This window comes from Vulpes lagopus, chromosome 1 (assembly GCF_018345385.1).
Source record: "Vulpes lagopus strain Blue_001 chromosome 1, ASM1834538v1, whole genome shotgun sequence".
NCBI classification, from domain to species: Eukaryota; Metazoa; Chordata; class Mammalia; order Carnivora; family Canidae; genus Vulpes; species Vulpes lagopus.
This window is the reverse complement of record NC_054824.1, coordinates 130,264,481-130,287,098: the sequence shown is the minus strand read 5'-3', so window position 1 is coordinate 130,287,098 and position 22,618 is coordinate 130,264,481. Positions and strand designations below refer to the sequence as shown.

At 35.6% G+C, this 22,618-nt stretch overlaps 1 protein-coding gene across 2 annotated transcripts in view; it reads left to right on the top strand.

Annotated features, from left to right (window-relative positions):
* Positions 1-22,618, top strand: part of NOL4 (nucleolar protein 4) — a 393,871-nt gene that overhangs the window by 331,373 nt on the left and 39,880 nt on the right. For both annotated transcript variants that reach the window (XM_041761256.1, XM_041761170.1), the window contains one exon: positions 10,737-10,917. In XM_041761256.1, coding sequence (XP_041617190.1) covers positions 10,737-10,917 — 181 coding nt within the window. The remainder of the gene's footprint in view (positions 1-10,736; positions 10,918-22,618) is intronic.

The window sequence follows — 22,618 nt, the reverse complement described above, 5'->3', positions numbered from 1 at the left end:
GAGCAATATAACAGAATCCATTATCTTAAGGAAGATAATACTACTACCCCAAATACATGAAGTGTCCAAGAATATTAAAGGGGTTAATTGTGTGTATTTTTGAGAAATTAGTGAACTTCTAAAAATTAATGACTTCTTGAACAATAAATTAGTTTTCATCATAGATGGATATAAAATTGTAAACTTTACATCTGATGTATTAAGAAATACACTAATAGTGTCATTTCTTTTCTTACTGTATACACTATACCCACAGCCAACATGGTAGATCAGGACTCTTTGCATAACTAAGTAACTAAGTAAGAGAAACATAACTATTCAGGAAAGAAACATTAACAAAAAATATAGTGTTTTGTTTATGTATACACATACCTGTATATAGTCGGGCTTAAACGATGTGTATTAAATTCATCACTAGATTATTTTCAGTTCATTTCATGTTGCCTCATGCATGTTCCTTTTAAAAGTTAATTTCACATTAATATAAAAGCATTATGACTCAATGACTCTGGCATCACCATTTTGATGGCTTTTCTAATTACTTTAGTTGACTATTTCATAATTAATATACTTGAAATACCAAAATGGATGGGTAATTTTTACATCCAGATTAAATTAACTTGTAATAACCTGTAAGCTTTTATTCCAACATGTAGGAAGTAAGATCTCAATTATGTGGCTGCTTCAAGATACCACAATTCAGATGGAATTATGTTTACTATATGATCGAACATAATGTTCATCAAAAGTAGCTATGAAGGAATCTATTATGTAGAGTGACTTAAGAAGGGATTGTTCTTCATTCTGCTCATGCAACCATGCTGACACACCTGTTTCTAATTTTGAAATCATCTATGATTACCTTCCAACATCAGTGTTGAAATAGCACCATTAGTCAAGTTTCTCTGTTTACTCAAAAAGAAATGTGAAAAGATGAAAATTGTGTGCTATGGCCAGTTTTTTTTTTAACTTGTATTTTCAAATCCCTATTTTCCAGTTAAGTCTAATTTTTTTTAAGCCAGTGATGAAAACTCCATGGATCATAACTGAGAAAATTTTGGGTGACTGACATCTGGGATAAATAAATAGTATCTGAGGGGTCCCTTTTAAAGTACTCAACCTGAATTTTGTTGACTTATACTTATGTAGCCATTTGTGATGAGGAATCTAACCACAGTTTTAACATAAATTGTAGCTTAATCTTTTACTTAGGAAAACTGATGTCCACAGAAATGAAAAGAAAGTTTCCTTCTCTTAACGTATCTTTTGAAGTAGCATGCATTTTTATTTAATTTGAACTAAAATGTTAGTCACAACAGCATTAATAGCTCTTAGTTTATTTTAGCATTAGCCAATAATATTATATGTGGACAAAATAAAATAAATATTAGACTAGAATTGATAACTGCCAATAACTAATTAAATTCCTTTATGAAGCTCCTTATGTATCACAGACTTGATTACATTGTAGATAAAATAATGCACCTCTTCAGGCTGTCCAACATCACCCTCTTGGTGGCCCTTGCCCATAGTTAGCCTTAATCTTCTGACATCATCATGGTAATGGGATTCTTATATAGTAGCTAATGGTTAACTGCTCTAAAAAAAAAAAAAATTCTTACTGCCTCATTTAATGCTGAAAACATTTGTTCTGAATTTTGGTTGCAACTATAATATTTATTCTGAATTTTTATTAGAGCTGTAATATTTTTATAGCTAAAGATTCTGACATAGCTATCATGTTTAGGCCCTGGCCTTGAGGGAAATTTCTAATTGTTAGAATATAATTGCCTTGACAGTCTTTTTGGACTCCTATCTTCTGTAGAGTATTTGGTCCAAGGTCTTTGGGTCTTTAGCAATCTGAGAATTGAACATTTACACACAATTGAGGTCTTTGTTCTCTCCTGCAGTATCTTTTAGTCTCTACTTGCTTTTCTTGCATTTTTCCATAAAGATAATTGTATACAGGAAAAGAGGTACAAGAATTTCAGATATATAGGATTTGTTTCTTTCATTTAAGGGTGGCTGGCAGTTATATTAGGTATTTAGGGAGGAAAAAATATTTTGTTATGCTGGACTTTAGGTTAGTAAGGATGTGAAAAAGGAAAATACTATCTTTATTCTTAGTTTGATGAAAGCCATATCTAAACTTGCTTTATCTATAACACTTTTTGGTTTCACACAAAAAGTAAAAAAAGAAAAAAATCTAAAAACTTTTAAGAAACCTTAAAAAAATCTTTTAAGAAAAAAACTTAATTTTTTTTTAAACTTTTTTTTTTATTTTTTTATTTATTTATGATAGTCACAGAGAGAGAGAGAGAGGCAGAGACACAGGCAGAGGGAGAAGCAGGCTCCATGCACCGGGAGCCCGACGTGGGATTCGATCCCGGGTCTCCAGGATCGTGCCCTGGGCCAAAGGCAGGCGCCAAACCGCTGCGCCACCCAGGGATCCCAAAAAAACTTAATTTGTTATTCAATATTAGATATGTATGTTTAAAATTTTGGAAACAAGAGTAAAAATTAAATGACAAACCATCATCAGATATAACATATGCAAACAAAACCTAAAACCAGCAGAAATAAGGAAATAATAAAGAATAGAGCAGAAATAAATGATATAGAAACTAAAACAATAGATCAATGAAACCAGGAGCCGATTCTCTGAAAAAATTAAAAATGAGAAACTTTCTATATATCGATGCTCTTATGGGCATTCAGATGGCTCTGAATATTACACTGCTAAGATTTTTTTCTTCCAGTTTAAGTTATGACCAGAGTATGGAATGTGGTGAGAGGAAGTGACAGAAAATATGACTGCCAAGATTGTTCTCCAACTCTGAAGAGCTTTGGATGCCAGGAACTCCGGGTTTTGTTCTCCAAGAAAGAAAGAAAGAAAGAAAGAAAGAAAGAAAGAAAGAAAGAAAGAAAGAAAGAAAGAAAGAAAGAAATCCCAAAGTCTTTTTAAAGAGAATTCAACATGATAAATGGTTTTAAAAGATTTAAATGATTTTAAAAAGATTTGAGAAGAGTAGACAAAATGTGAAGGGGAAAACACTGGCCAGAGGATTACCATATTAACCCAAAGGAGAGATTATGGGGTTCTGAATTCCATATTGTCAATGAGGGTTTCTCACATGTATGCCAATAAGGGTCATTTCCAAGATGGGCATGTGAGGACTTGGATGTTGTTTGACTCAGAGAAGCCAGTGTAGGAGAAGAAAACAATCTTGGTGTGATGCATATCTGACACCATGCCTGGCATGGAATCATCATATAGAGCATTGCAACTATCTTACCAAAACAGAATATTATATGAAAGGGGACTAAGGAAAAAATAAAAGTCTGTTTGATCAGTAGAACCCAAATGACAAATAAAGGTATGGTGCTAAAGATGTTTTGAATTGCTGTAAATGTAGATTTTTTTAAAAGATGTTATTTATTTATTCATGAGAGACAGAGAGAGGAGAGAGAGGGGCAGAAACAAAGGTAGAGGGAGAAGCAGGCTCCCTGCAGGGAACCAGTACAGGACTCTAAGCCAGGACCGTGAGATCACAACCTGAGCCGAAGGCAGATAGATACTCAGCCACTGAGCTACCCAGGTATCCCAAATGTAGATTTTTATTCTTTATTCTTTTTATTTTTTCAAAATATTTTATTAACTTGAGAGAAAGAGAGAATGCATGGTCTGCTCATATGTCGGATGGGCAGAGGGAGAGGAAGAAGCAGACTCCCTACTGAGCAGAGAGCTGGATAGCTGCTGATGGGTGGATTTCAGGAGCCTGAGATCATAACCCGAGTTAAAGGCAGATGCTTAACCTAACCAACTGAGCAATCCATGTGCCCCTAGACTTTAAAAATATTTTTTAAAAACTCAAGAGAAACAAAAATATGATTAGGAAAAATGTTTTATCCCTAAAATACTTTAAAATGTAATGTTAAAGATACCAATTTGGTATTACTTTATTAAAATTGATTTTTCTGAGGCCCAAAATACTGTTAGATGCATATAAAATCATATGCAAAAAAATTCATATCTGCAATACAATTTTAGAACCTCAAAGGAGGGGATCCCTGGGTGGCGCAGCAGTTTGGCGCCTGCCTTTGGCCCAGGGCGCGATCCCGGGTCTCCAGGATCGAATCCCACATCGGTCTCCCGGTGCATGGAGCCTGCTTCTCCCTCTGCCTGTGTCTCTGCCTCTCTCTCTCTGTGACTATCATAAATAAAAATTAAAAAAAAAATTTAGAACCTCAAAGGAACATTACCTTTAAATTTTCATTTTGGTCCTATTAACAAAGGAATTCAAAATTGAGTGTTAGAAACCTATAGGAAGCCTTTGGCCCAGGGCGCGATCCTGGAGACCCAGGATCGAATCCCACGTCGGGCTCCCGGTGCATGGAGCCTGCTTCTCCCTCTGCCTGTGTCTCTGCCTCTCTCTCTCTCTGTGTGACTATCATAAATAAATAAATATTTAAAAAAATAAAATCTACAAAATATTTTCAAAAAAAAAAAAAAAAGAAAGAAACCTATAGGAAATGACATTTTTTAAATTCGATTTTTTTTTGGCCAATAATTAAATGGTAGCATACTTGATTTAAAGTTGAACTTTTTAAATGCTACATCTGTACTTTTATTTTTAATAATAAAACTTTATGACCGGGATCCCCGGGTGGCGCAGCAGTTTGGGGCCTGCCTTTGGCCCAGGGCGCGGTCCTGGAGGAGACCCGAGATCAAATCCCACATTGGGGTCCTGGTGCATGGAGCCTGCTTCTCCCTCTGCCTATGTCTCTGCCTCTCTCTCTCTCTCTCTGTGACTATCATAAATAAATAAAAAATTAAAAAAAAACTTTATGACCATCAGGAAGAATTTTATAGGAGACAACTTTGCAATGTACTTGGTTACTTCTTGCCAACCTTGTATCCGTATTTACTGAGGCAGGGACTGTACTTTGTATTTTTACTTAAGCCAATAGTTCTCAAAACTTTATTGTTTATAAAAAAATCATGCATATGTGTGTAAAATAATGCTAGAAAGAGAGTTTGTTAATGTGATAACCTGTTGTTCTGAGAGTTTGATAAAACTCTGGGTAACAGCTATCTTGCTGTGGTTTTGGTTTCTCTTTTATTTCACATCTTATCACTAGGCTATGTGGACTGGGTCAAAGATGTTTATTACCTTAGAGGGTTTGGGAGCATCTTTGCGAAGAATGGTCTTCTATGTTGGCTATCTTAATTATTTGTATGGCCAACAAGGGGAGGAGAATGTATAGAATATTCCTGAGAGAAAGAAATGATTCCCTGAATATTACTGTATGTGTGTGTGTGTGTGTGTGTGTGTGTGTGTGTTTTGATGGCCTCATCAATCACTTCTTATCATCTCAAGTAATAAGTTACATTTACTTTACTGTTTTTTTTTGTTTTTGTTTTTGTTTTTGTGTTTTTTTTCCGCAGTTAAAGCAGTTTACAATGGAACCTTTGGCTCTCTCAGAGCTTTTATGAATTTCTCTGGAAACTCTTAGCAATGTACTTAGTTCTGGAACTTTTGCTATCAAATGGAAGAAGAGAAGCTTTTAGAAAGCAGGATCCTTTCCAGTAGTTTACATGTGAAATAAATTGTGCTTCCTCACATCTGTACTAAGAAAGCAAAGGAGATATTTTGTGCAGTCACTAAAGTAAAAATGCTTCTGTCATATAGACTGTAAAGAACACATAAAGATAGAAGAAATCCTGTAACTATCTTCTAGAAAGCTCAGCAAATGGACACATGAATTATCTGCGTGTTTACTATTCTGCAGTGAGAAGCTTCTTTAAGGTCTGTGCAAGTCTCTTCACCTTAAAAAGGTGGATCACTAGTTCCCTGACACCTCAATGATAATCTAAAAATATAACTCAATATCGATGCCTTGCAAACTCCAATTGCTCTAATGATGTAAGGTCAAGGCAAAAAGAAGAAAGATATCTGGATTATTGAATCTAGCAGTAAATTTTATTGGAGTTTTCTAATTATAGACAGGGAAAAATTAATGAAAACAAAGTATACTTAATAGATCATAGAAGCAATAGTCTAAGAAAAAGTGTAATTCTTGGGAAATATAATAAAGGCAATGTAACATTTCCCAAGCAAATTTTTTTTTGAAATCTATTCTCAAAAAATTTGAGTGGAATCAGTCAAATTTCATTTTTATAGAAAAAGTATCTGTCTAAGGTACTTGAGTTAAGGATTCCTTAGGCATCACACTCAGGAATTCAGTCTCATGGCTCAAGTACCAGGTCAAGCTCCACAAACTCAAGGTCATCTCTGTCCAGTTTCTGAGGATAACGTATAGGGGAGTACAAACTAGCCTTCTCAAAGACTGTGACAGTGTCTACTCCTTCAAATCATTCCCAAACTTGCCCTCTACCCATAACATCCATCACATATCCTGTTACAAGCCTGTATTTTCTGAAACATAAAATGCCTACCCATATACATCAAGGCTATATTTATTGATAAGGCCAGAGCCTCATTTATAGAAGTTACTTAGGAGTATATCTTTAATTTTTGGTTGTATATTTTTAATCAAAGAAATCTGAATCAAAACAACACTTGATCTTGTAGTGCACTGTTGGTGGTCATTAAATGACTGATGCTATCTTATTTTTATGGAATTTTTTAAAAGAAAACCTGAACTATGTCTCATAAAAGCTGGGATGAGATTTTGTCTAATTTTTGATGAATAAAATTTATTTCAATGCCTAGATACACAGTCTTGTAACATATTAATATTATCCTCTTTTAAAAATAATCTTCAAAGCAACCCATGGGGCAGGCTGTTAGCCTTGAGAAATTTGGGAACTAATGATTATTAAAAGTTGCTTACAGGGATAAAATGTGACCCTAGGGGATATTTATTTTTTATGTCATTAAAATCTATTCTTCTTGAAAACCAATAACAATGATCATTCAAAAGAAAAACATGAATTAACTTTATATTAAACTTTTGCCCAAAAGATACCGCAGACCAGATTTTATTGGAACTTTCATATGTTTTTTTTTTTCTCAACATATAGTGGATTGCCAAGAGCATTAATAATGCAAATCTGTGTTTGAACACAAATGACTCCCTACAAGGCCTGTTTTGATTATTAATGGAATTAATTATCTCTCTGCTCCATGCAGTTACTGTGGTTTGGAATAATAGTTAATAATAAAAGACCAAGGCAAATTTTAAAAATAGCATCTTTAATAATACACATTCTATCACACAAAGAATCAGTGAGCAAATATTGTGGAGACAATGCCTTCTCCCTTTTTACTCATCATTAAGAAACTCCTCTCCAATAGGAGTGTATCTTATTGTCATTTTCCAAACACAGAAAAATAGACTGGGATGTTCAGAAGAGCCATCCATTCTGCCAAACTAGAAACTCAAAATCTATCATGTTGCCCAAGTTATTTTCAATCAACCAACTGGGAAGTTATGCTAGCAGTGGAATTGTGAGGCCAGCCCCTTCCCAAAGACCTCAGAATTGCTTTGAAGTATAGAACATTCTGCTTTCTTTCAGAGTTTGAGAAGCTACAGGTCTTTACAGAAAGAATACTACACAACCCAGTGGTTTTATTATGGAAATATGCTTTAGATGTGATAATTTGGGGATCCCTGGGTGGCGCAGCGGTTTGGCGCCTGTCTTTGGCCCAGGGCGCGATCCTGGAGACCCGGGATCGAGTCCCGCGTCGGGCTCCCGGTGCATGGAGCCTGCTTCTCCCTCTGCCTGTGTCTCTGCCTCTCTCTCTCTCTCTCTGTGACTATCATAAATTAAAATAAAAAAATAAAAAAAAAAATTAAAAAAAAAAAAAAAAGATGTGATAATTTGATGAATGTAGACTAAAGCAAAGAAGGCCTAGTTTATGCATAAACTGTATTCTTAGATTATTTATATATACCTTCAATCTGTCTACATATATATATATTTATTTATCATATATATATAGGATTGATAATCTCTGTCTCCAGGCATGGAGGAGATTGGCACTCCTAGATGGGAGACCACTTCACTGCACTTTTATAAAAGACTTTTGGACACTTATGATGTGCTGTCATCATTGATTTGACCATTTTCCATTTACCCTGAACATGCCATTGAAAAGACCATTGGTAACAGTTTCTAAGATTGTAATAGTTAACCATGTTTCTGTAACACTGATATTGCTTTATTAACAATTCTTGTTCACAGTAGCACTATAATTAGTATAATTATTTACCTAAGACGTACTTATTATGGTACATACTTTCAGTAACAAAAGATTCCTGGAAATATACTCTTCAATATTTTAGATTATTTAAGCTCTCTTACTATCTGTAGTATAACATTACATCATAGTACCAGAAAAAAATGCACATATATTGGTATGTTTCTAGGAAAAGTCTCTATTTCCAGTGGTAAATTTGGTGAAGGCCCAGTATCTCCATTCTAAAACCCACTGTCTTTGGATACTTTCAACTAGCAGAGTTACTTTCAAAAAAAAAAAAAAGTCTGGAGTTTTCTGACTTTACAGTCTAAATGGCAGAGCAGTGATACAGGCAAAATATGATTCTATCTTGATTTCCTCTTTAGTGCACTTTCTCCAGGAAAGTGTTATTCCAGAGATTACTAAGGTTTAAATGGCAAGAGGGAATTATAATCAGATATTCCAGTTCATACCCTAATTTAAGTCAGTTTATGTTTGTTTGCTTGTTTTTAAAGGGAATGCTCAGAAAATTCTTATTTTCAGTTTAGTTTACACAGAGGATTTTTTCCATTAATTTCAAAATCTTTCCTGCCTAGAAATGAAATGATGAAATGCTCACAAATAATGTGTCTCAGTGTAATGGTCAGAGTTAAATAGATCAGTTAGAGATAAAAAGATCAGAGGAGCCTGGGTGGCTCAGTTGGTTAAGCGTCTGCCTTCTGCTCAGGTCATGATCCCGGAGTCCCAGGATTGAACCTTGATTCAGGCTCCCTGCTCAGTGGAGTCTGCTTCTCCTTCTGACCCTCCCCTTCTCGTGTGCATGCTCTCTCTCTCAAATAAATAAGATCAAAAGAACAAGAAGAAAATCAAAACTGTATCATTCTGATAACTGTGGTGATGTTTTTACTACATGAAAGATTAGGCTATTTCTGACTATAACAATACCACTGGGTACATAGGAGCAAACTTATTCCATGTATCCTCTTTTTCTAGTACTTGGTGCCATTTAAAAAATGTATTTGAAAGTTACTTATTTCTCTAAACATGTATCCTAAACCTTAAAAGTTGCAAAATACTTCTGATTATGACAAAGATACTCCTAGGAATTCACTAGGAATCTGTTTATAATTCTTTCTTATATTAAAAAAAAACATGAAGAATGCAGCAGGCAAGTGAAGTCATATATGTTGTATGTATTTTAGACTTTATATACTCAAAGCTGGAGAGAAATTCAACCTGTTTTACTATTTAAGACATATACAATTTATCACAAATCTTAATTTCATTGTCCTCTACAACTTGACATGGTTAGCAGTTTTGATGCACAGTTTGCAGACACTAGTGTAGTTTAAGAAAGGAAAAACAAGCTGAAAGGCCTGGGTTTATTTGGGTTTTGTTAGGCTGCTATGCTGCACAAGACGGGCCTAGTGTGGAGTTAGCAGCACGCAATCAGTTTTGCTATAATCATAAAATAAAGAGAGAGGCAGCAAGGTAGAGAAAGGGAGCCTGGGTTGAAGGGCAGGCAGGCATAGGCTGCAAAAAAATGATTTTAAGAAAGTTAACTTTGCAAATGTTTTTTCAACAAACTGTGATTTCTCTTCATGTATTTTTAAAGCCTACCTAGTTTTTTTTTTCTAATTTTTAATAAAATTTACCCTTCCAATGATTTCCAAGTGTATGGTACAAGATCATCAACCATATGCATGTTGTTGTGCAACAGACTCCCAGACCACTGTCCTGATCCTACACAACTGAAAATATACCCAGTGATCGACTCCCTATCTACACCCTACCCCCCTTCCAGCCCCTCATAGCCACCATTCTACTTCCTGGTCTATGTGTGTGACTCTTTATATACCTCATTCGAGGAGAGTCATGCAAAATTTGTCTTTTGGGGACTGACTCATTTAACTTAGCATTATGTCCTCAGGGTTCATCCATGCTGTGGGAATGACAGTATTTCCTTCTTTTCTTAAAGCTGAATAATATTCCACTGTATTTATATACCACATTTTCCTTCTCTGTTCATCCTTCTGTAGACATTTAGGTGGCTTTCACCTCTGGGATATTGTGAACAACTCTTTTCATGTAATTCTAAAATCAGTTGGAAATTGCAAATTGTTCTATCTCCAATTTGTCTTACATTGTTACCTTGCTTTCCTTTTTTTTTTTTAAAGAGATTTTTATTTATTCATGAGAGACTCAGAAAGAGAGGCAGAGACATAGGCCGAGAGAGAAGACTCCCTGTGGGGAGCCTGATGCAAGACTCAATCCCAGGACCCCAGGATCACAACTTGAGCTGAAGGCAGATGCTCAACCACTGAGCCATCCAGATGCCCCTCCATTTTATTTTTTAGTTTTTGGCCAAGTTGTTGAAAATCTGTATATGTGCTGAGTTAATGATGTTGACCACAGATTTTTTTATTTTTCCATATTCAATGCAGACATGTAGATAACAATGAGATAGTCCTGGTCAATGTGAAATAGCACTGTGATCTGACAAGTAATGGAATGCTGTTGTCCTTGCAGGACGAATCTGCTCCAGCTGACAAACAGTGTAAACCAGAGCCAGCCCAGGCCACTTACTCCACCTCAGCTGTTTCAGGCTCCCAGGAGGTGTTGTACATCAACGGGAATGGGACCTACAGTTACCATAGTTACAGAGGGCTAGGCGGGGGCCTGCTCAATCTGAATGATGCTTCCAGTAGTGGTGAGTCTTTACTATTTATTGTGCTTTTTCTGTCCATGTGGGGATAGCAAATTCTCTAAATCTGAGAGGAAGAAATGAATTTACTGTGATAAGCAATAGTACCAATCTGCTAAAAACAAGACAGCTTAATACATAACATTTGTCTCCCTCCAAGGATATTTCCCAATTGTCTTGTTGTTTCCAAAAGTAGCAACACTATTATACAACTGAATACTTGATGTTCTGTACTCAAAAAATCTCAACTAGAGAAATAACAATTTTTTAAACCAAATAGTTATAGACGTCCTTCCCCCAAAGCTGTAATGCACTATTCGTCAAGAATAATGACCTATTTTCTCAATGTTCAAAGAGGTTTTTAATTTGGAAAATGTGAGGCACCAGGAACTTTATTGACTTTATGAAACACAACTAGTCGTATACCTAAGAACATACAAACGGAGACACCACATAAACAACCCGTGCACCCGTGGTTCTCCATGCTCCACCAGCAGTAAAGGGTGTACTGGAGGCAGCTCATACTGGCTCATGCTTGATAAAGTTTTAGGAATTTCTTGAGTCTATGTGCCAAAATGAGTTCCAAATGTGTAACATAAAAGGAATAGAATATATGGATGAATTTCTTATAACTGCATTGTAGGAAAAGTTTTCCTAAAGTATACTTAAAATCCAGGGGGGAGGGGGGAAGTTCCATTTCATATACAAATACACACATACACACACTTTTTCATGACAGAAAACATTTTACACAAAGTAAAAAATAAATGACAAACTGGGAAAATTATTAGCTACCTATACTACAAAAGGTTAATAAGCCAATACATGAGGTTCTTCTAAAAAGAAAGAAATACCCCAAAGTATATATAAAAAGAATAAGGCTAGAAAATGAAAACACAATTTCCAAAGAAAGCAATGCAAATGTCTCTTAAATATGGATAAATTTACTTAACTCCACTCACACCTAATAAGAGAAATGCAGATTAGCAAAAATCCAAATATTTACACAATAATCTTTTGACAAGGCTGTGGGGGGAAATGAGGACTCTCATGCATAGTTTGTACAATGCAAAAAGTTGGGGTGGAATTTGGCAGTATCTGGAAATGTTAAATATGCATTTACCATTCAGTCCAGCAATCTCTTTAGGAATCTCTTGTTAGGAATTTATCTCAAAAAGACATATGCACAAAGCTATCCATTGTGTGTTATTATTAAATGCAAGAAAAAGGGATTACCAATGAAAATGTCCAAAATAAATATGTTCCATCAATTGATGGTTAGTTGATTCATTTTGAGTACATCCAAACAAGACAGTAACATGCAGCTATAAAAAGTGATGAAGAATCTCTTTATACCTCCAAATGCTGAAAAGCCCCTATAGTATGCTAATATTCATTAAAGAAGGATTTATATAATTAAAAAAAAAGTTTGCATAGAGGCAGGAATGGGGGAGAACAGTATGGAGAAAGAAATACAAGCCAGAATTCTGTGATTATACTTGGTTTTTGTATTTTGTTTTATAAATTTAACTTTGAACAATTTAAATACATAATTATAAATGTAACTGACTTTAAGAATTCCTGATATTGAAAGAAAAATGATACAGATGAATTTTTATCTGCTTAATGAGTGATTGGCATAACCTCCACACAGAACTTTTCCAAATGAGTTCAAAAACCATAATTTAACTCCATAGCATACAAGTCTATCATAAGACCTTTAACTATTTTCAGTAATCATATTATTATTTTGAGACTGTTTGTGCATGTCATTTAAAACAATTTTATGATTATGTTCATATAGTGAAAGCTGGAATTTTTAGCAGGGTCAAAGTAGATATAAATTTAAAAGCAATACGTTCAAGCAAAAGCTCCATAATCTTGTATTTGAATTGGTAGTATCAGTGAGAACTCAATTCATTATTTGTTAAAAAAAAAAAATGTTTCATTTTCTACTGAAAAATGCCTGAAAATAAAGACCAGTTTAAATTTGAATATTTGAATTAGGCTTTGTGAACTTTGACATATTTGGGAGGAAATTGCATTATTAATGTCAAAGGAGTATATACTCTAGAAAATCACTTACCCTTCTAATACTGGAAATATGCTCTGGGTGTGTTCAGGGGTACTCTGCTTGGAAGGCTGGGGCTCTTTGGTTCTGCTTTCAAATTAAAGGTGCTCTAAGGACAGGATCACAGAGCTTACGCTTGAATCAGTTGCCTCCAACTCAAAAGAGGGGTGCCTCAAGTGGAAGGGGGGAAAAAAGGAAATTATCTTATTTTGAAAAGAAACTAAGTTTCAAGTGTTTTTAAGTTTTTCCAAAGGCAATGAGTCTTCTTAGTTGTTTCCAAGTCTTATTTGTATTTAGACAGCAAATCATCAGGAACGAGAAAGTTCAGTACCAAATAGGGACAACCCATAAACAGAAGCTGAGCATTCCTTAGCCAATAAAGCTAGAAACTAACAATTCTTTTTAAATATTTGACATGGGAGGTAAGAACTGATAGTTTAGAACTCAACCACCAAATCAAAACATTTTTTAATAAATTTATTTTTTATTGGTGTTCAATTTACCAACATAAAGAATAACACCCAGTGCTCATCCCGTCAAGTGCCCCCCTCAGTGCCCATCACCCATTCACCCCCACCCCCCGCCCTCCTCCCCTTCCACCACCCCTAGTTCGTTTCCCAGAGTTAGGAGTCTTTATGTTCTGTCTCCCTTTCTGATATTTCCCACACATTTCTTCTCCCTTCCCTTCTATTCCCTTTCACTATTATTTATATTCCCCAAATGAATGAGACCATATAATGTTTGTCCTTCTCCGATTGACTCATTTCACTCAGCATAATACCCTCCAGTTCCATCCACGTCGAAGCAAATGGTGGGTATTTGTCATTTCTAATGGCTGAGTAATATTCCATTGTATATATAAACCACATCTTCTTTATCCATTCATCTTTCGATGGACACTGAGGCTCCTTCCGCAGTTTGGCTATTGTGGACATTGCTGCTATAAACATTGGGGTGCAGGTGTTCCGGCGTTTCATTGCATCTGTATCTTTGGGGTAAATCAAAACATTTTGAGGAAAAGTGTATTGACTGTAGATTTTACTGACAGAATCTTTGTTTTTTTTTTTAGACTAAAGTAGTCATTCATTTATTAATGTATTTAACATCAATACCAATCACTTACTGAGTCCTTGTGGTACTTCATGTAATTTCCATTTATTCCTTACACAGTCCTCTGATATATGTTTTGCAGTTTTGTGGAAGAAGTTTATAAAATTGAACTTGCCCCAACTTAAAAAAAAATAATGCTTAGGCACCACTTCCTTTTTTCTTAGAATGATTGAAACCCATTTTGTGAGGCTCAGAGACATTGAGTAGGATTTTCTCAAGGTCCCTCCTTAATAAAGGGAAAAGCCAGGATCTGAGCACAGGCTTTCTGACATCAGAAGCCACATTGTAAAGTAAACCACTTAGCTAACAATGTGTGCAAACAAGAAAGTACTGAAGTATGTGATTGCCTCTGGTAGGAACTAATCTACTTTGGTCTCCAGAGACCCTTCTATTCTGGACATTTTGTACAATGAGTGAATAATACAATATGGGTCTTTTATGTTGAGCATCTTTCATTTAGCATGATGTTTTAAAGGTTCATCTATATTATGGTATGCATCAGTACTTCATTCTTTTTTATTGCCAAGTAATGTTCCATTCTGTGGCTATGTCAGAATTTGTTTAGCCATTCAGTTAATGGACACTTGGATTTTTTTCACTTTGAGGTTTCTATGAATAATGCTATAAACATTTATGTACAAATTTGTGTATATGATTCCTTTGAGAATATACCTAGGAGTGGAATTGCTGGTTCATTCATATGGTAACTCTATGATTAACACTTTGAGGGAATAATAGACTGAATATGAGATATTTTTTGTTATCAATCCTTAAAACATTTTCTTGACTGTGTCTTGTAATATTTACAGTACAAGCTTGCACTTCTTTTATTGCTATTTTCTTTTGTGATGCTACTGCAGATGGAATGTTTTCCTTAAAATATTGTTCTATATTTTTCTATTTTTGGAAGAGTTTGTAAAGTAGTGGTATTCTTTAAATGTTTGGTAGAATTCAGGAACGATGATACCTGTGCCTGGGTTTTTCTGAGGCGTTTTGATCACTAATCCAGTCTCTCTTGTTATATTGTCTATTTCTTCTTGAGTAAGTTTAGGTAGTTTTATATATTTCCAGAAATTTGTCCATTTCAACTGAATTATCTAATTTACTGACACAGTTCATAGGATTCCTTTATAATCCTATTTTCACAAGCTCTGCTCCCTCTATAATTTCTGGTTCTAGTTATTTGAGTTCTCCTCTTTCTTTTGGGTGACTTTAGCTAAAGACTTGTCAATTTACTTGATCATTTATTTGGTCATTTCATTTTTTTAAATTTTTATTTATTTATGATAGTCCCACACACAGAGAGAGAGAGAGAGAGAGAGAGAGGACATAGGCAGAGGGAGAAGCAGGCTCCATGCACCGGGAGCCCGACGTGGGATTCGATCCCAGGTCTCCGGGATCGTGCCCTGGGCCAAAGGCAGGCGCTAAACCGCTGCGCCACCCAGGGATCCCTACTTGGTCATTTCAAAGAGAAAGCTTTTAGCTTCTTTTTTTTTTAAATTTATTTATTCAGAGAGAGAGAGACTGAGAGGCAGAGACACAGGCAGAGGGAGAAGCAGGCTCCATGCAGGGAGCCCGACGCGGAACTCGATCCTGGGTCTCCAGGATCACACCCCGGGCTGCAGGCGGTGCTAAACCGCTGTGCCACCAGGGCTGCCCGCTTTTAGCCTCACTTATTTTCTGTGTTTTTCTACCCTCTATTTCATTGATTTTTTACTCCCATATTTATTATTTCCTTCATTTTGCTTATACTAAGTTCAGTTTGTCCATAGTTTCCAGTTGAAAATAAATTGGAAAGTTAAGACATTTATTTGAAGCCTGTTTTTTTCTTCATATATAGCTAATTACAGCTATAAATTTCCTTCTAAGCATTGCTTTATCTGCATTACAAAGGTTTTAGTATATTGTGTTTTTGTTTTCATTCACTTTAAAGTGTTTTCTAATTACCTTTGTCATTTCTTCTTTGACCCACAAGTTATTTAGGAATATGTTGTTTAATCACCACTTATTTGTGAATTTCCCAAATTTATTTAATGATTTCTAATTTTATTCCACTGAGATTGGAATACATACTTTATATATTTCAATCCTCTCAAGTTAATTGAAGCTTGTTTTATGATCCAGTTTGTGATCTATCCTAGATAATGTCCCATGTGTACCTAACAAAGATGTGTATCCTGCTGTTGATGGTTTGGCTGGTAGTAAATGCATATTAGGTCTCGTTGGTTTATAGTGTTGTTCAAATATTCTATATTCTTATTGATCATCTGCCTAGGTTTTATGTCCATTATTGAAAAAAGGTTATTGAAGTCGCCAACTACTATTATTGAACTGTTTACTTTGCCTTCATTTCTAATAGTTTTGTTTCCTTTTGAGAGTTTACCATTAGGCATATTTATTGTTTATATCGTTATATCTTATTGATGGATTGACTCTTTTATCATTGTGAAATATCCCTCTTTATAACTTCTTACATCTATCTTGCCTAATATTAGTTATTTCTATAATATTGTGGTAGTCCTGAAAATGAAGACAAGAGGGCAAAACTTTGGATGTGGAAGTGACACATAAAAGAGTATAGGACAAATTGAGTATTTCTCACCTCTACTCAAATACTACCAAAATAATTTGTCATTTTTCCATAAAAGGCTGTGTAATTTTGGGAACCCAATGCCAAATGAAAAATAGGTCTTCTTATTTAAAAAGTAAGAATATCAAGATGATGATAACAGAGCATTACACAAGGCATGGGACTCTTTTGATCACAGGATTCTGTGGGACTATACATATTTCATGCTCCACTTTGCTCCTCTGACTTGTTAAGCAAATTGGAGGAAGCACTGTGTTTTCATGAAAATGGCAGATAGTTACTGGTGGGAAGAAAGATAATGAGAATAGTTTGAGTTTTTTGAGGAGAGAGGAAAGAATGTTGGAGCAGCTGCCAATCATGAGTCAATATTGAGAAGGAATTTAAAGGAAAAAATTTGCTATGAATTATTAATAAGTGGGGTGCCAAAATTTTTTCTTGCCCTTCAACTCATTCTCCACATAGGAACCAAAGTAAGTTTAAAGAAAAGAGAAATCTGATTACATCACTTATTATCTAAGCCCCCCCCCCTTTTTTTTTCATTCAAACCCTTTTATAGCTCTCCTTGTTCCTGGAAAATGACCTTACCTACCACTTTATGCCTCAAGGTTCACTCACCTGAACTTTTCTTGGACTTGCCCTTTTCACCCTCATATCCATCACTTATTGCTCATCTTTTGAATCTTGAATTCCTGAAGTCTAGATAAAATATAGTCATAATTTTCATAGCATTCTGTGAAGCATGAACCACAGCACATGCACACATACACACACTACACACTCCTACACACATTCTTACACATATGTAATCACAATACATTGGTATCCACTCTTCAGTTTTATTGCTCAATGCTACTCAAAAGCCACATTGGAAATCTAGTATAGATTCTTTATCAGATTCTAACCATACAAGTGGTTAGAAAGTAAGTTTTATAAATTGGCAGTTTAAATGTAGGTGCTATGGTACTATGATGAGATTTACCTCGCCTGTAAGTTACCCCTCCCACCAAATATAACAAGCCAGAAAAATAAGGTGACTTGCTCAAGGTCACACAGGCTGACTTTTTGGTTATTGGATTAATACATCTTTTGGTTTTTGTGTGTTGCTATAAAGATCTCTTAAGGACACAGTAAAGAACAACTTTGAACAATTCAGACTGTGTACTGCAACAACAACAACAAAAAAAAACAGGAGTAGCAGAATAACCAGTGTGGTATGCAACAAATTTAAAATGAATGGCTTTCTTTGAGCATTGTTTTTGGGATGAGTGTAATGGAGTTTTTGGGTTTGGTTTTATTTTTTTTAAAGAGGCAAAAGACTAGTCTTGGCAAATAACAACTTCAGGATTAAACCAGGGAAAATTTTTTTACCTTGTGTCTGAAAAATAACTCTGGCTATAGTAATGGTAACAAGGCAAATGGTTAATTTCAGGTTGTGAAGGAGCTCTAAATAACTTTTTTTTTTTTTCCCAAAAGCACATCCCACCTGTAACACTGGTAATGGCTACTGCTATTTCGATAGTGTTTAGTTTTTGCTTGTTTTAAGCACAGAATGGAAGCTTGATTCAGGTCCACAATTTCCTTTATTTGGGGACTTTCTTCATAAATTCTGGAAACCCCTAACATATTTTGACTTTTAAAAATGGTATTATCCTTAGCTTATTTCTTCAATTTTAAGACATTAGAATAATCATTCCCTGTAACAGATTTGGAGCTGTGGAGAAAGAAACTATATACATATACATAAATCTTGAGAGCTAAAAAGGACATAGCAGAAGATTAGCATTATATGAGATGCCAGCATCAAATCTGATGGCTGACAACTCCAGTTACTCTAAATTTGAGAATTCTTGATTTTAGGATTTGTGATCTTCTAAGAAGTGTTGAACAGAGCAGCAACTTTCAAGATGCAAAGGTGAATTAGCTACAAATCTGAATTTATAAAGCAGATGAAGACAATTAGAATTTAAATCATTAAATGGGAAGCATGATGTGGATTAGCTATCCAAATAGGAAGGCAAAGATTGAAGGAGATACAATGTTTGTAAAACCTTCTAGGCTAACATAATAAGTATATGAACCCTGTAGATTGTGCTACATTCAAAAAGAGCATGAGGGTAAAAGAATGAGAAAGGAAGGCTACCTTAACAGCATTTGGACTTAAAGAGTCCAAAGATTTAAGAACTTTGGATTCTCATTTTCAAATCACTTTCTCAATTTCTTTTGTAATTTATTTGGGCTGCTGCTATAACAAAAATACTATAAACTAATTAGCTTAAACAACAAACCTTTATTTCTCAGAGTTCTGGACGCTATGGAGTCCAAAGTTCCAGTGCTGGGCAGATTTAGTATCTGGTGAGAACCACTTCCTGGCTCCTAGTGGACCACCTTTTCTCCGTGTCCCCACACAGTAGGATGAGTGGGGCCTCTCTGATAAAGGCACTCCTCCCACCCTTAGAACCCAACCACCTTCCAAAGGTCTTACCTCCACATACCATTACACTGGAGATTAGGTTTCAATATATGAATTTTGAAAGAAAGGTGAACATTCAGTCCATAGCAAGCACTTAAAGAAAAACAAAGTTGAGTAAAGGCAGAATCACTGACCTCAAGGAACTTACAGATCAAAATGAGATAAAATTTTCTTCCTCTCCTTGGGCAGCCCCGTTGGCTTAGCAGTTTGGCGCTGCCTTCGGCCCGGGATGTGATCCTAGAGACCTGGGATCGAGTCCCAAGTTGGCTCCCTGCATGGAGCCTGCTTCTCCCTCTGCCTGTGTCTCTGCCTCTCTCTCTCTCTCTCTCTCTCTCTCTCATGAATAAATAAGTAAAGTCTTTTTTAAAATTTTCATTTTCTTTCTCTTCTTGTGTAAATATCAGAATCCTTTAAGATTCTGATGAAGTAGTACTTCCTTGGGGAATCCTTACTGTACCTTGCCATCCTTCCACCCTTTGGAGAACAATTATTCTCCTGCTTATGTTTCTATTCTAGCATTTGTCTCATTGAATCGAGACATAGGTTTTCAAATATTTTCCCTAGATAGACGTGTACTCCTTGAAAGCAGAAACTCTGTCTTGCTCTCTATTACATCCCGTGAATAAACATAAGTGCTCAACCATATTGGCTTAATGAATAATAAATTCTTAAAAATAGAACACTTGCTAAAGAAGTGAAAAAGGTGCAAACCGAATTATTTATGTATATTGGATGGTACGGGTGAGGGTTTATTTTAAATAAAGCAAAGGAATAAGAAGCAAGAAGAAAGACTAAACTGAATTTGGAGATTCTGTGGGTGAAAGAGGGAGACTCCGTGAAGTTTTACTAATTGATTAATTTTGAGGGTAGTAACAATAGGAAAAACTTGCCCCTGTTGGAGACTTCATAGCAAGGAAAGGGTGCCCTTCAAATCCTTTGTTAGCCAACCTCCATTTGTTTAGAGCTGGCAAGGGTCTGCACCCAACAATCCAAATTTTCAAGTTGGAGTGTTATCAAAATGACAGCAGTTACAATTTGTATAAAGAATTTATTCAAATTATCAAACTGAAATGAGAAGCAAGCAAGCAGCCAATCCTCTCGTTATTATCACATCCAATTACATGGGACTTTGGAAAGCTTTCTTTCTATCAGGAAGTTCACACTGAGCTTTCTAAAGAGGGCAATTGCGGTTTGCTGCAGTTATCCATTGGATCTCTTGAGTCTAAATTATATGCATAATGCATAAGTTAACTACTGATGTTTCCTCTCCACAAACTCCATTGGGCAGACTTTTCAATTTGTTTTTCAACTCTGATATAAACTGGGCTGATATACAGACCGAAATTTAACAAGACCAAATTGTAGTAATAATGACCGTAATAACTAACATTTGTGTGGCAATTTCTAGTTTGCCTGAATCTTTACATCCATTATCTTTTTTGCTCCTCACAAATATTCAGGGTTGTTGGCTGTCAAGATGCTTTGGATCAGAACCTATAATTATGAGTCTAAGGAAGCTTGGCCATAAGTTTCACTACCATTCTAAAGCCCATTGATAGTGATATGACTGGCTTTGTATATGGATATTGCTGCCCCTCGGCATCAACATTTTGAAACATCACTTGTCATCTGAAATTTTCAGAGGAGAACTTCTATTCATGTGCTGTCTTCACTTCTCATCTATCACTCACTCTTCAATCCACAATAGCAGGCTTCTCCTCCACCATTTTGCTGAAACTGGTCAGGTCAAGTTTATCAATGATTTTACTTGTTGTCAAACCATAGATGATTTTTCCCTTTATCTTACCAGGTTTCTTGGGTATATTTGTATCTGTTGATGATTAGAGACTTGAAACATCCACCTTTTTGGCTTCCATGATAATATACTCTCATGTCACTTTGCTCCTCAGATGATTCTTCCCTCACTGTATTCTTGGGCTTTCTCTCTCTACTCATGCCCTCCATACTGGGATTCTCCCAGCATATCCTGCTCTTGTCTCTTTACGTATCTTGTTCTACACACTGCTTAAAGGTGAGCCTACCAGCTCTTGTGGTTTTAGAATATGCCAAAAGTGGTATATCTCACCCCTATTTCACCCTGAGCTTCAGATTTTATATCAAGTTGTCTACCAGATAGCCAAGAAAATATAGACATCCCAAGAAAATTCACATTCAGTTATTTAACAATGAATTCTTCATCTTGATACCTTCTATTGCCTGTCTCAGGCTGCCTCATGCAGGAATGCCCTTCCCTGGACCTGACTCATGACAGCTCTTGTTCTCATTGATAATTTTCTGGTTGCCTCCCCCAATTAAGTTTTCTTCCTATATGGTCCCATAATGCCATGGGCATACTTCTTATTTAACCTGTTAAATGCTCTTCTCTATACTGGACAGGCAAGGTGATTTTTTTTTTTTTTTTACTAACATAACACCAGCATCAATAAATAATAGGTTTATATTTATGCTCAACAAATGTTGAGCAGATAAATGACTCAGGAAGAAATTGTTCTGGAATGCCTGGGTGGCTCAGTGGTTGAGCATCTGCCTTTGGCTCAGGGCATGATCCCAGGGTCCTGGGAGAGTCTCACAGCCCCCTTCTCCCTCTGCCTATGTCTCTGCCTCTCTCTGGGTGTGTCTCGTGAATAAATAAATTTAAAAAAAAGAAAGAAAGAAATTGTTCCAATAAAATATTACCTCTTTAGAGAACTTAAATCCTATTGAGCATAGTAATCATCAGTTGAGGATGTCTTCTTAAAGCTTATTCTCTGTTTCTCTCAATACCCTGAAGAGCACAATACTGGAAGAAGAGAAGTGTTTTCATATCAAACATTTCAGACAAATGTTTTGAAATACACATATTCCATTTCAAAATGTATTCAGCTTTAAGTTCCCTGATTCAAGAGAGAAATGTTTACGTAGTTGTCCAGGGAACTGGCAAGGTGCTCTTTATACATTTACCTTATCCTCGTAATGACTTGTTCTGGTTCATGAGCCAAATGCAAAGTGGTACAGAGGCATGGGGGAGGGATTCATCATCATCCTGCTCCAATAGACCAGCTGGCTGTTTCTGTTGTGTGAAAAATACATTAGATGTATTATGTAAAATTGTGTACATAATGATTTTACAAAGTAGAACCTAAAAGTGATTCACAGAAGTTAAGCAATCCCCTATGGTTAATTTGTATGTAGTTTACACAATGAAAAGATCTACATGATGATAACATATGCGAAAAAAGATGATCGTATGATCTAATTGAAATAAACATAATTAGGAATATGCTGTTATTATATCTCAATAGTTTCAAAACACCTGAGTTTTCAAAGCACGTTCTATAACTTCATTTGCAGAGGGACATTGTACCATCACAGTATCCAACTTGTGACTATTCTTAGAAAGCCCATTTCCTCCATGTGAATTCCTTTGATGACCTATCTTAATTCATATATTTCCCTACTTTAAACT